This window comes from Nematolebias whitei, chromosome 16, assembly GCF_014905685.2.
Source record: "Nematolebias whitei isolate Nwh7 chromosome 16, NemWhi1, whole genome shotgun sequence".
Lineage (NCBI taxonomy): Eukaryota > Metazoa > Chordata > Actinopteri > Cyprinodontiformes > Rivulidae > Nematolebias > Nematolebias whitei.
This window is the reverse complement of record NC_056513.1, coordinates 15,739,826-15,753,827: the sequence shown is the minus strand read 5'-3', so window position 1 is coordinate 15,753,827 and position 14,002 is coordinate 15,739,826. Positions and strand designations below refer to the sequence as shown.

At 40.1% G+C, this 14,002-nt stretch overlaps 1 protein-coding gene across 1 annotated transcript in view; it reads left to right on the top strand.

Annotated features, from left to right (window-relative positions):
• gna12a (guanine nucleotide binding protein (G protein) alpha 12a) overlaps window positions 1-14,002 on the top strand; it is a 42,546-nt gene that overhangs the window by 4,577 nt on the left and 23,967 nt on the right. Inside the window, exon 2 of the mRNA XM_037689729.1 lies at window positions 4,356-4,574. Within this exon, the coding sequence (XP_037545657.1) occupies window positions 4,356-4,574 (219 nt within the window). The remainder of the gene's footprint in view (window positions 1-4,355; window positions 4,575-14,002) is intronic.

Sequence of the window (14,002 nt, the reverse complement as noted above, 5' to 3'; positions counted from 1 at the left end):
AACGCTCTAAAAGAGCACAGCATGTCATGATTTCAGCTCTCTGCCTCCCGCTGCACTCTGCCACCTGCCCAACGCTCTCGGCCACGCCCACTTCTCTGCTGCAGAGCTGCTAAATAATCTAAAATAATTTATTTTAAATAAAAATTCCATACGATCATGCGTCTCATCCATCAATCAGTCAATTGTGTGTCATGTCCAATTTTATTTTGAAAAACCGCGATAGAGCGAGTCCGCGAAAGTCGAAGTAGCGAGGGACCACTGTGTTTTAAGGCTTTATACACCCTTCCCATGCTCTTGCAATGTTCTTAACAATGTTCTTTACATTTTAACAATGCATAAAGTATATTGAGCATGAACGCTTACTTGAACTTTCGACGGAGAAAAAAGACTTTCGACAGAACACAGCGTTTTGCGCATGCGTCAGAATACGGCAACACTACGGCAAGCCGGCCCAGTTAGCTTGTAGCTTCGCTACTTAGCTCTCGAAGAAAAGACTTTAACGCCACTTGCGCACAGTTTCAACTAAAAAAAAGTAACGATTAAATCTGACAACTCTGATTTTACATCAGACACAGCATTACTGCGATTAGCCGGTAGAAGACAGATCTCTATCGTAGGCTAAATTTCTATAATTTCTACCGTATACCATTTATATTGCGCATTCCTACTGTACAGTACTGCAAAATTTTATATGGGTACTCACCAGTGAAGATGCTACTAACTACTACAACTTGAAGTATGAGTTCAGCTTCAGGATTATTTATGTGAACTTAATAGATACAGCAGATCGTTACATCTGACTGCGTAGCAAAACTATTTTTACCACATCAGTTTCTCCGCTAGTGTTTGCTCCCTCCGTTGCTGTTCTTTAAATTTCAATAGAAAGCAGCAGCTGGAAACCCTGTTAGTTTCTGGGCTGTGTAGTTCTTTTGACTTGCGTTACAGTGTAGGCTTATTGAAAGAAAACTACAAAATGGTGGTGCCTGTCTGAAGTTTTTTTTTTTTTGTCCTATTGGTTGGTTCCTTTCCCGCTCCCGTCCGCTCCTGTAAACTTATTTATCCCGTACCGTCCCAACCACGTGAGTAATAGAAAGTTGACAATCGTGCGTTGTGTACAATCTTAAGTGGAAAAACGCAAACGAGCGAGTCCTTGAAAGTTGAACCGCGAAGTATCGAGGGACTGCTGTATGTGTTATCTTCTCTGTCAGATCTGACAGCCCTCATTTATCTGTTGCTGACTTTTTTTTTGTCAGTCTTTGAATCATTTGTTGAAATCCTGGTATTCGACCATAAAAAGATGCTCAATTTTTTTGTTGTTTGCATCACCCGGAGCCCGATGCTTCACATGGGCTCCCTGGTGACAAAATGCATGAGTTGTTGCATCGGCAACATTAACGCCGGACGAGAGCTGCTTGATAATTACCGCACTGTGACAAATGTAGCAGGGCTCAGTCAATCTGCCATTTGCTGAAGATAATTGCTCCTAATGGTGCTGATCACACCAGGACTGTTAGAAATCATCATTTTTCAGACTTTTGATATTCATGTTTTTAGGCTCCAGCATTCGGACACTCTGGGCTGCTATGGGCACACGTGAGATAATCTCTCTGTCAAAATCATGTTTCCTTTTTACTTGGCGTGTCTCGTAATTATAGTCGGAGCAAAGTTTGTTAGAAATGGGGTTATAGGAAGGACAAAACTGTGAGAAAATCAACTCAAAGCACCAAATAGTTTACAGCAGGATTTATTTATTTATTTTCATGTGATTTAAGAGTGGAAAATAGTCCCACAAAGAAGAACACAGACAGGACATAAATCTTTTTTTATTAAGTTGTTTTGTTCAGTAATGCGGTAAGAAATGGCAGTTAATAGAAAAAAAATGGAGGTCAAGTTTAGGTCTAACAAATCAAATCCCTTGTTTGATAGAAAAGGTTCCTCGGGATTAATAGAGGTGGTGCACTGTTGTTCTGGATATATTTGATCTATAACCCTATTTTTAATGTGATTTTATTTTTTTGGCTCTGATTTGCACAACGTAGCAAATAAAGGCATTTTGTTTGTGTTTGTAATTGTCAGAGCGTTCAAACGCTGAACAACAAACACGTCCAGCTCACCTTCAGTAACCCGTGACCACCTCCGTGCAGATTCACTGCCTCCTAAACAGAATGGAATCATGTGATATTTCCCGACACCACAAGCTGACTGCGATCAGCTGATCGTTTCCGCAAAACATCAACTTGTTCACATTGGTGTGTGGGACAGATTACTTCTCAACGGGCGAAAAGAAGTTACGAGGCCTAACGGACACTAACCAACAGGAAACCAAACAGCTGTTTGACCACGTGAGCAGGAAGAGCGCCAGACATCACTGTGAGGGATTACGCAACAGATTGCTGAGATTAGCAAATCAATAAGGGGCATGTGAGTAGACGTAGAATAACAAAGACTGCAGTCTGGATGAGGCTCAGTGCTTGCTTACGTGAACTTTGCCTCTGTTTTTTTACGACCAACGTATCCACCACAATATTTTAACTCTGAACACTGGTGTGTAATTTTCTCACTTGTGGTTTTTATCCATCTCATTTATTCGTAAAACACTAAAATACACGTTCACGTTGACCAAAAAGCTCTTGGATGTGGGATTAGCTTCAGAAGCACACAACACCCATGAGTCATGAAGGACTTTCCGGTCAGATCATGCACACACACGTGCACACACATACATACATCACATTAACCAGCAAATCCTTTCTTTTTACTCACACTTTTGGTTGCACACCCATCTGTCTTAAGAGGGAAATCTTTTCCCGGGTCGTTTGGGAAGGTTTTATAGGATTTCTTAAATTTGCAGAGAAAAGGAACTGGACTGGATCAGGTAATGTTGATGTTGTGGGCGTACAAAACCTATTGAATGTGAGATTAAGCTGAGCAAATAAACTTGACTCGACTTGACATTGGAAAGAGATAAGGTGGTCGTGAGTCATTGGCAGATTAAACACACACATGTAGACACACATCCATGCTAAGACTGCAGTGCCACGTTGTCTGCAACGGTCTCAATCCATTAAAAAATGGTTTTAAACAGTCTAATATTTTGCTGAATTGGAGCTTTGGGGTGATACTAAGAGCAAATCAGGCGTTGTCAAACTTTTTTGGGTTCAGGGACCCACTTATAACCCTCATGTTTATTAAATAACTTTTTTTCAATTTGTCTCTTTAATCCAATGGAAATATTTGAGTAACATCAATATTTAAAGACCTGTTCTTTAATAGTGTTAATACAGTTTTTAATATTTTGAAACATGGGGTATTTTTCATTCAACACACAATTAACAAAATTTTTAATTTCAATTTCCAAAAATTACAGTTTTGAGAAAATTACCAAATATCAAAACCACTTTAAAATTTGACCTATTCACATAATGAACATAATAAATGTGGGATTAGGGAAGAATGGGGGAAGAATCCGTTTTGTTGTGTGTTTCCTTGACTGATGAAGCCTTCTGGATCGAAGGCGAAACGTTTCAGCACAAAGAATGAAACTGTCCAGATGACCTGACTGAAAAATGTTGGATTGTTTACCTGGAGTGTTGAGCATGGACTTTTTTTTTTTTATTTATAATAAATGTATCGCCACTTCTTCGAATATTTACAGAAAACTCTTTACATAAAACTGAACAGAACAGCAGTAGTCAGACCAAGTAACATGGCTGCATTTGTAAACTGATCAATGCTGGAACACAAATAGTGGGTGGGTGGGGTGGGGTCTCCCCCAGAAAATGTTGAATAAAGTACAAGTAGATGCGATTTCCTGCATTTTGGTGTATTTTTATGGGGTTTTAAGCATCTCCATGCTTGTAAGAAAATTAAAAAAATATATATATATATTTTTGTGGACCCTTAATTAAGCACTGGCTCGTGGACCCCCTGCGGTCCGGGGACCCAAATTTGAGAACCACTGATTTAGATGATGGGACAAAGAGGCTGAATCTCACAGAAGAGAACTGTAAAAGTTGACAGAAGGCCAGGAGATACAAATAATACAGTATTTGTTTGTTTATTGGTGATATCACAAGGTTTAAGAATGATATTATGTATTTTGTGTTCTCGTAACATTACGAAAGCCTACATGAATAAGCAAGAACTTGTTTATGTAGGTGCACGCCAGATCAGATTATGTAGTTCCTAAAAACAACCCCCCAGTCACACCTTCTTGCACGTTTCTGTTAAAGTTACCGTATGTTTATCTGTTGCAGTTTTAATTTCATGTGCGGTTCGTTGTGTGTTTGCTGACTTGTAGAAAAGCAGCTGCTGCTTCTCTGCTCTGACTGTGCGTAACGTTTCTGTGTCTGCAGGGCGTGCGTGTGCTGGTGGACGCCCGGGACAAACTGGGCATCAGCTGGCAGAGCTGCGAGAACGAGAAGCAGGGCATGCTGGTGATGTCGTGGGAGGGGCGCGTGGGCGCCTCTGGGGTGGAGCCAGGCGAGTTTCAGCTGTACGTGATGGCACTGTGCGCGCTCTGGGCAGACGCCGGCATACAGGAGGCCTACGCACGTCGCTCCGAGTACCAGCTGGTGAGTAGATCACAACCAGATTCCCTGCTCGGTTTTGTTTGAGGCAGCACCTGTTGACATCTTGACGCGTTTCTTTTAACTGATGATAATCTGAGGCTCATTTTGAACAGTTGCAACTGTTTCATGCAAAGACTTCAAGATTAACAACCTCACGTTGTTTGTTAACTTGTAGACAAACTCGTGTAGATGATGTTTCCGCTTTGGGTACTGATGAGTTGTTTTCCTCGTTTGAAAGAGAGCACGAGAGTCCGGTGGACATTATTTACCTCTTTTGTTACTTTTCTTTTGCTCATATCCTGCACAAACGCAAAATTTACTTTTACAAAATTTACTTATGGTTTCCATCAGGTCTTAATTTGTAAACCAATCGATGCCGGAACGCAAATAGTGCGCGAGCTGGCTGGGGGGGTCTTGGGGTCCTTCCCCAAAAAATTTTGAATAAAGTTGATGCGATTTCCTGCATTTTGGTGTATTTTAACGGGTTGTTAAACATCTACGTTTACCTACATACTGTAAGTAACCCCCCCCCCCCCCATTACTTGATGGTTCAGAGCCGACTCTTCTCCGCTGAATTCATTGTCCGACTCCACATGTGACACCTCCAGGCACCCACCCCCACCACTCTTTTAGGGGCAGATGTTTTTGTAGAGGTAGAGGTGGAAATGCTTGACTTGAAGAAGCAGATGAGTGGCTGTTGTGTTTAAAATGAGTGTTTATATACTGTAATTATTTTAAGTTTACATATCCAATTTAAGTTTTATTTGTTCAACACAATCATATTTGTTCAAAACTTTATTATTGGTAAGCCTGAGCGTTCCCAGATCCTGTTCTGGCAGGATCCGGCTCAAATTAAGCGCCGGTTTCCAACATCACAAGTTGTCCCATCAGAAACAGTTGCAGTTTGGTGTTAATTTTATTTAAACGTTTCTGTATTTGCAATTAGTTTGCATTTATTTTTCCACTTCAAGCTCTTGGTGTTACTTTATTTTAATCTTTTTTTTATAAACATTCAAACATTCACCCACATAAAATTGAAGATTGTTCTAAATGGTAGACTTGTGGGTGATTTTTAAAATGGTAAAAATTAAAGATTCATTTCATTACAGAGTATAATTCATGTGTTTTTGAAAGTACTGTGTCAGAGTTTCAATCGCTGAGAGTCAATATATGTGTAGGGGGAGTCGGTGAATAAGTACAGCAATATGAGGCCTGTTTGGTGATAGTTTTTCCAAGTGAGCATCAGAAAGAACCTATTGAGAAAATAAAGTAGCGTCTAAACCTCTGTTACTATCTTAAACTTATGACGATGTAAGTTTATTCGCTCTTAAAGACCAAACCGACGTCAAGAGCGAGCTTTAATACAATTTCCCTCTGCTGTCGCTCATCAGAGCATAAAAATAGCTGTTAAACACAACACAACATCTGATTACGAGATACTAGAGGATGCACGGTTGCTTTGCAAACAGAAGCAGGAGTTCATTCATTAATCTGTAAAGTAAAACTGTAAATAAATCCACGTTTGTGTACAGACAGGTCACAGTGTTTAGTATTTCAGACTAAAGTTGTATCTCGGTCAGGCGTGTTTGCCTCTCTTCCTTTTTAATTAGCAACTCAATAGTTGCTTCTTTTTTTTTTTCTTTTTTTTTTTTTTTGCCTTCGTGTGAAATATAAAATAGTCAACGTCAGATTAATGCCCGAAGCTCATTAACGACAACAAACAGCCGATCAGGCGGAGCGTTCTCCCTCACAAACCCAGCGCTGATTCATCACGTTGATTGGGCTGAAAGGACCGGGTTTAACAGAGCCGACGGTGCATCGCACGGAAAGACGAGAGAGCCAGACGTTCGCCGACCCTGCAGACGTGCCCGACAGGTGATTGTCGACGTTATGTATAAGTGCGACCTTTTGCTGATGACCCCTGAACCGAAGAGACCTTTGTTTGTCGCCTGTTGCAGGGATGCGTACACAACAAAGGTTTCACCAGTCTGTTGTAGCCATGGCATCCAGTCTGGCATTAGAGCGCCTCACAGCTTCTTTCAGACATCTGCTTTGTGACAGAGACGAGCATGTTGCACACCAAGTCCAACACTCCATTAACACTGAGGTCCAGTTAGAGTGACTGTAATTAAAGTGAGCTGTGTTTGGATCGAACGTATTAGCAGTGCACGGGTTCAGCTGAAATTACCCCTTTGTTTAAACAGTTTATGATAAATAACGGAATACCAAGGATTTTATTTTATAGTGAAGGATAAAGAAGCTATTATCTTGGAACAATGTGTCCACCAACATTTCTTTTCTGTGTTGTGTAAAAGTTTTAAACCACCCCCGTTCTTTTAATTTTTTTTTTTCAATCAGCCAGACCTTGTTGTAATACTTTATGATAATCTTGGTCAATAGTTCTTCAGACTTGCTGGTGACTTTTCAGTTTCTTTTTGGACTTTGGCTGCTTTTTCACTCATTTCTGTCCTGTCCGTGTTACATGACGGCAGATTCCTCATACTGTGAGGTTAATAAAAAAAAAAAAGGAAGGTGGAGAATTGGAGGACAAATAAAGCAGTGTCATCCCCAGCAGTTGAACACGTTCTTAGGAAATAGAAAAATAGACTAGCAGAAACCTGGAATTATCCTTTAGCTGATCATCTACTGGATGTCGTTACAAATTGCGTGCTTCTATATAAGAGGGTATGTAGATTCAAAGTGCATTGCTTTTTTGACTTTTTAGTACAAAGTGAGAAAATATTTTAAAATAAATTATACAATCTGGACTTTTTTTGTTTGTTTTGAGACGTTTCATCCTTCATCCAAATGACTTCATCAGTCCAAGGAGCCACAACAAACTGAGTCCCATCAAAGTTCAGTGTATTGTATAAAGTATATTGAGCATGAACTTTGATGTTTTGAACTGTCTCAGAGGAGTCGATGGGGGAGAGGGTGGGCCCCAGAAACCATCTTATCAGCAGCAAACTGGTTGGTCCACTATGGGAGTGTGCTGCTTGCGGGACTGAGTTTGTTTGTGACTCCATGAACTGATGAAGTCATTTGGATGAAAGACAAACATCTCAACAACCAAAAAAAAAGAAACCATCCAGAGGACCTGACTGAACTTTGTTGGATTTTCTACCTGGATTATTGAGCATGAACTTTGATAAATTGCACAATATTGATAAATTACATGAGCGTTCAAAAACACAAAATTACATAAAATGTGTACACACAAAACATAATGTGAGCTGCAAAAATTATTCCTGCTTATTTATTTATTTACTTAAGTATTTACTAACTTGTTACCTGCCGAGGATATTTTCTAAAACTTTATCAAGGATTCTTTGAATGCCTGACATGCGTTAATTATTTGAAAGCATATATTTCAAGATGAACCACTCAGCAGCTACGTCTTAAGTCTGAAGTTTAAACTAGCCTTCAGCTTCTTTAAAAACATTGTGATCAGTAGCAGCTGAACCCTCCAGCTGAGACGATGCTTCACATTTAGAGGTTCGTAATGCGACTGCGTCGGAAAAAAGCGGTTTCTTATTTAAAATGATCATTTCAGTCAAATACTCTAAAACACCTTAGACATTTCTTACCCATTATTGCCTTTTGTCCCATCTGTCTGCTTTGCTGTGAGCTGAACTAAAGGCAAAAAGCCCCTTAATGAAACGCATCACTGTAATCGGTGCGTATCTTCCAGCTCTTCTTGTGTCCCTGCAGTGGAGAGCAGCAAATATGTGCATGATTACTTATTCTCGTTTATTTAATGATCCCTGACAGTCCTGAGACAACAGAAGGTAACTGAATCATATCAAAATGTATAGACCTGTCGGCTGCGGAAAATAAAATAAAAATCAAAATGTGCAGAGCGGCGCCAAGCGGAGGAGGAAGTCTTCAGTTTCTTTCTAAGATTTTTTTTTTTTGGAGACTTTCCAAAGGTGTAATTATTGTTGTCTTGACTGGAAATGGAACTGGTGAAGAGAAACCTCGTGAAGTTTCATCTCCCAAGTGACATGCAGGGAGCTTGATCTGAAATGGCTTGTAAACCCCAGTGCACCTCATTTTCCCTGTAACCCTGCAGAATTAAATAAACAGATAAACCGACACCAGAACTTTTAGGTTTTTTTTACAGTGAGTCATTATAAGACTAAACGGTCTAAAATAAACTCTGTGCTGTCCTCTTGTTGGTTACCATAATTGCCGTGCTATAGAGCACAATACTAAATTTAAAGATAAAACATAATTTTATCTTATGTGCAAAAACATAATTTTGCACATAAATAAGATGCACCAGTTTTTCAGCCGTGAGTATCTAGCGTTCATTATCAGAATGATAAATCTTCAACACTTGCTCATGTCAAGGGCGGACGTCTTCTCCTCCTCTCCCTCTCCACTTTGCTTTTGCTCTGTTCTGTCTGTGAAACTGGTTTAGGGTGCATTCACACCAGCCCTGTTGTCCCGACCTCTAGTCCGTTTGCCTAGGAAGTCCGGTTCATTTGGGGAGGTGTGCACTCACCATCGAACTCTGTCACGGAACAAAAAGGCGAACTCTGGCCCGCCTAAAAACCTAGGTCTCGGTCCGGTAGAAGAGAACTAGCACAGTTCGAGTACAGTGTGAATGTAAACAGACTGGGCACTGCTCCACAAGCAGGAAGTGGAATACAGCGCAGGGTAAACAAATATGCATTTCTCTTACCTCATATGGAGCCGTCAGCTGCCTTGTGTGAAAAACAACATTCTCCGTGGTCTTCTGCCTCATCTTCTGCTCACGCTGAGTCCATTGTTGAAAAATGACAAAACAGAACTCCTAAAACCGGTCAAATTTGACGCCACTCCGTTTTTGTTCTTATTTCCAGAAGAAGTGTCTTCTTCAGAGGTTTTTGTTAATTCGTACCATTGATTTTTACTGTTAAACACTTTTGGTAACAGCTGCTGTTTTTAAAATATACTTTCTAAATAAATTTGACGTGATTTTATTTTCTGCTCAGCGGAGTCCAGAGGAGGGGGAAGAGCCCCTCCTGTTCGTTGTCTCTGCTCCGTGCTCGGATGTGAGCTTAAATGAGATACCAGTATTTAAACACATATTTACCGTACACAGAAAGAATTTTAATACTTTTTATTAAAATATGTATCAGACATGACTGCTTTAAAAATAAATTTTGACTTCTGCTTAGCGGAGCCCACGTGACCCAGGAGGAAGGGGAACATAAATGTTTTTTTCCTGAAAAATGCCTTTAACACGGCAAAAAAAAAAAAAGGACTGGTGGTCGACCAAAGGTCACTTATCGCTATGTTCTTCTTCCTTCTGTGCATTAAAGTCCTCTTCGAGGCTCAGAAAAACGTCGTCGCCGCCTCTGTCTCGCTCTCGGCAGCAGTTTCCTTCTTCGACAGCCAGCTCGATCGTTTTTAACTTGAAAGCTGCATCATAAGAAATTCTCTGTGCGTTTTCCATTAATCGCTGAACAGATGAACAGGTCTGTGCATGAGGCGCAAAATACGGTAACTGATCTGAAGATATTAATGCACGTCTATCTTGGTCATTAAGATTCGACTTCTGGTCACATGATGACAGAGTGGGTGGAGTTATGGGTAGGAAAATGGAAACCATGAGCAAGAGGTTTGGTGCATGTGGTTATATCTGAGGCATTCATTCTGTCACAAACACCTGCCCCCAAGAGGGGTGGGCGCTGAGCAGCTACATGCACGTCCAGCTCTGTCAAAGGAAAATGTTATTCAGCAGCAGGAAACCTGTCAAAATAAAATATTTAAAAAAAAAAAAAATTAATATGCAAATTAGCTGTAACTGCTTATACACCTGCAATTATGGTAGTTAGTTATGGTTACAAGCTCTATAAGGGTAATGCAAACTGAGTCTTCTTAAAAGTGCACACTCACTTGAGTTTACAGAAGAGTTTGTGACAGAGCAGAAGAGCCAGAAAAAGGAAAAAAATAAATCATGAACTCAACAAGAGCCAACAAATATGCTGTGCTGGGCCAGGCAGACTGTTAATGGTGCGTAATGGTTCACCAGGACGTTATGAATGACCACTAACCATATTGTAGGCAGAGGAAAATGTCTCTCGGCTTCGACACAGCCAGCTGGTGCAATCTGTTTTTACTGTGGCAGTCGCTTTTATTCGGACTTTATAAAAAGTGACACAGCAGCTTTACCGTTTCCTCCGGGCTGTAAATTTGACCTTTTGCCTTGTTTTGCATTTATCGGTGACAGAACAATCTGGAGTCGGGCAGATGCCACTTCCTTTCACTTAACATACTGTGTGGGTGGTGGTGGTGGTGGGGGGAGAACAACTTTAGGTCAGGCTGTTTTGTCTTATCTGAAGTTGCTGTTTGATAAAGACAGTGTGTCACACTGTGTGTTCACTCTTCAATAACGTGCACCTTGGAGACAAGTTTAGACGTGTTTGATGCGGTTACCTACTTCTATTCTGCGAAAAGCATCAAGTTGAAGTGAAACTTCCTGTCATGAAAGGTGAGCCATCATGCAATCGCCTGTGTTTGTACGACAGTTCGTCTGCTGTTTGGAAACTTTGTCCTGAACTAATAGATTTTAATTAAACTCTTAGAAATTAATCATTGGCGGTACATTAAAAACTGATTAATATTTGGAGTCAGCCTTGTTCAAAATGGCTGCCACAGCTAAGCAACCTTAGTGAGCACAAAATGGCTATAATTTAATCCGTTTTACAGATATTGAGCTAAATTTTGTTGTAGTGGTTGAGCATTAATACTTTGGCCTCTGCAGTTTGTTTTACTTAAATGGTGACCATTAGATGGATTTTAACAAAACTGTCAAAATAATCATTGGGGTATTAAAAAAGGTTTAATGAAAAGAGCAACACTTTAATTATTTTTCTTGATTTCTCAAATTGGTTTTGTGCTCCGTTATCAACTTGTGTCATTCATTGTTACATTTCACAGAGGTCACAGGGTCACTGGAGCCTATCTCCATCCGTCACTGTGCGAGAGGCAGGGCACACCGTGGACAGGCTGCAAGTCCATCACAGGGATATGTGGAGACAAATAACTGTTCACTCTCTCACTCACACCAATTTAGAGTTACCAATTAGCCTAACATGCATGGTTTTAGTGTGTGGGAAGAAACCAGAGTACCCAGAGAACACCCATTCTTGCACGAGGAGGACATGTAAACTCCACCCAGAAAGGCTGGGAGGAAAACTTGCAACTTTTTTGCTTTTTAACAATTTTGGTTTGGACAGCCAAGCAGAAATGATCATGGATGACTAGTGTTTGTTCAAAAAGGGCCCATCTACAAGTTACTTGTAGGGATGGGGCCGATCCGGTATCTGTATCGGCCTATACCAGCATAAGTTACGTATCAGATTTTTTCGATCCAACCTGCAGAGATTTCCGATCCATGATGCATGTCTGCTTCAAACTATGGAATGGATTTCCTGAACGGAGGCGTGTCTCATGAAACCTAGAGTAATAAAACCCGCCTCACATTCAGGAAATCCATTTCATAGTTTGCAGGCAGCTACAACGTGAGGACTGAGTGATCAACACTGTGGCTAACAGCTAGCCAACTTTTCATCGAAACATGTCCGCTGTGTGGAAGTATTTTACACTAGAAACACCACAAAACAAGACAGCAACGTGCAATGTCTGCAGAGCCATAGTAACACATTGAACCGTGGTAAAGCTAGTTTTACGCTGAACATTCGAGCTCCGGGGCTTCAGCTTGGTGCTACTGTTGCTCAACCCGAAACGGGCAACTCGACCCCGGCCAGCCGCATCCAATCTGCCCCGCTCAGTCTGCCCATCTCTGAGGAGGGACAGACTGAGCGCGTCTGACCGAGATCAGACTGCTTGCTTCGGATTGAACAAGAACAACACACCGCCGAAGCCCCAGAGCTTGAATGTTTACCGAGAAGCTGCTAAACTTCATCGTAATTAATGACAAACTGCTATCAGTTGTAGAAAACAAAGGATTTCGCAGCTTGATACTTGCAGCCAAGATATAGTTTACCCTCCAGAGATATTTGTCAGTACAACAGTAGACAATCATAAAAAAAAACTCATGATTTGAAAATTACAAGAAAATATATATTTTAAAAAAGAAGAAAAAAAAACGGCTACATTATAAAGTGGTGTAAAATACTAAAAACAGGAACATGTCTGTTGGTTTATGCCATGAACTTAGCAGACGTTTAAAGCCATTTAACATTTTATTTTATTTAATTAATTTATTCATTCATTTAAAAGAAACAAAAATAAACAACAAATTCATCAAAAAGAAAACATTGAATGAAAAGAGTGCAGTAAGAAGAAAAAAAAATTCATATATCTGCCCCTTATTTAAAAAATATAAAATAACTTTAAACAAACAATCACTTAAATTAATCACATTAATATCCACTTTAAAGCTAGGAATAAAAAGAAACATGTTTTGTGTTAGCAGAATTTAATTCTAATGTTGAAACTTATCCAACATTAATGAAAGTTAGCTCAAGTTGCCTTTTTGGACATGCATGCATATATTTGTACAAATTGTACTTGAGAGGAGATTATTACAGCCTCATATAAAATCAATGATGATGATGATATCGGAACTGGATCGGTGTCGGCCGATATCCAGATTTAGGTATCGGGATCGGAAGTTAAAAAGAATGTGGATCGTGCATCCCTTGTTATTTGTACCAGATAAAACAGCTCAGACCTTTAAAGATTTAACAGCAGCTTAAGTGAATGCCTTTTTCATTTTTAGACACCTGCATTTTTTATATCTGACACAAAGATGTCTTTGGTAATTTACACTGAAAACTGGCCTCCCTGGATCACGTTCACAAACTTCCAGTGTTCAGTGTACCGAGTCTGTGTAACTCTCTGGTGTGATTTACAGTCTAAATGTCTTCAACATAGTGTTCGCTCGAATGCTACAAAAATTTAGAGGTTTGGTTTTTGTAGATAAAAAAACTAAAAGTAGCTTCAAGTGATGTTTACTTCAAATACGACACCAACCAGGGGCTGACGGGAGGAAATTTTCCAGTTGTCTTGACAGAATCTGGTTATTTTTTTGTTGTCTGCAACCTTTACAATCAAGAAGGCAACATATCTCAGAGAAAATGTGATTTAAGAAGTATGTTACAATATATACAAAGTTTACTATATACACATGTTCGCAGTCAGCCACTTGTGGACTGCTTATAATCTCCAAGCCACTGAGTGGGAGCTGCTCCAGTGGACCTTCCTCATTCTCCTCTTCCTCTTCCTTGTCATCAGACTTTACAAGAGAGGCACTCACAGCTCATTTAAAGCTGAAAAAATATTTTGACTGAAAAAGTTTCTACATTAAGAGGTTACCCAAACACCGTCCCCCCCAGTGAAAGTACACAGTATGTTGTGTACATGACCTTAGTAAAAGTACACAGTATGTTGTGTACATGACCTTAGTAAAAGTA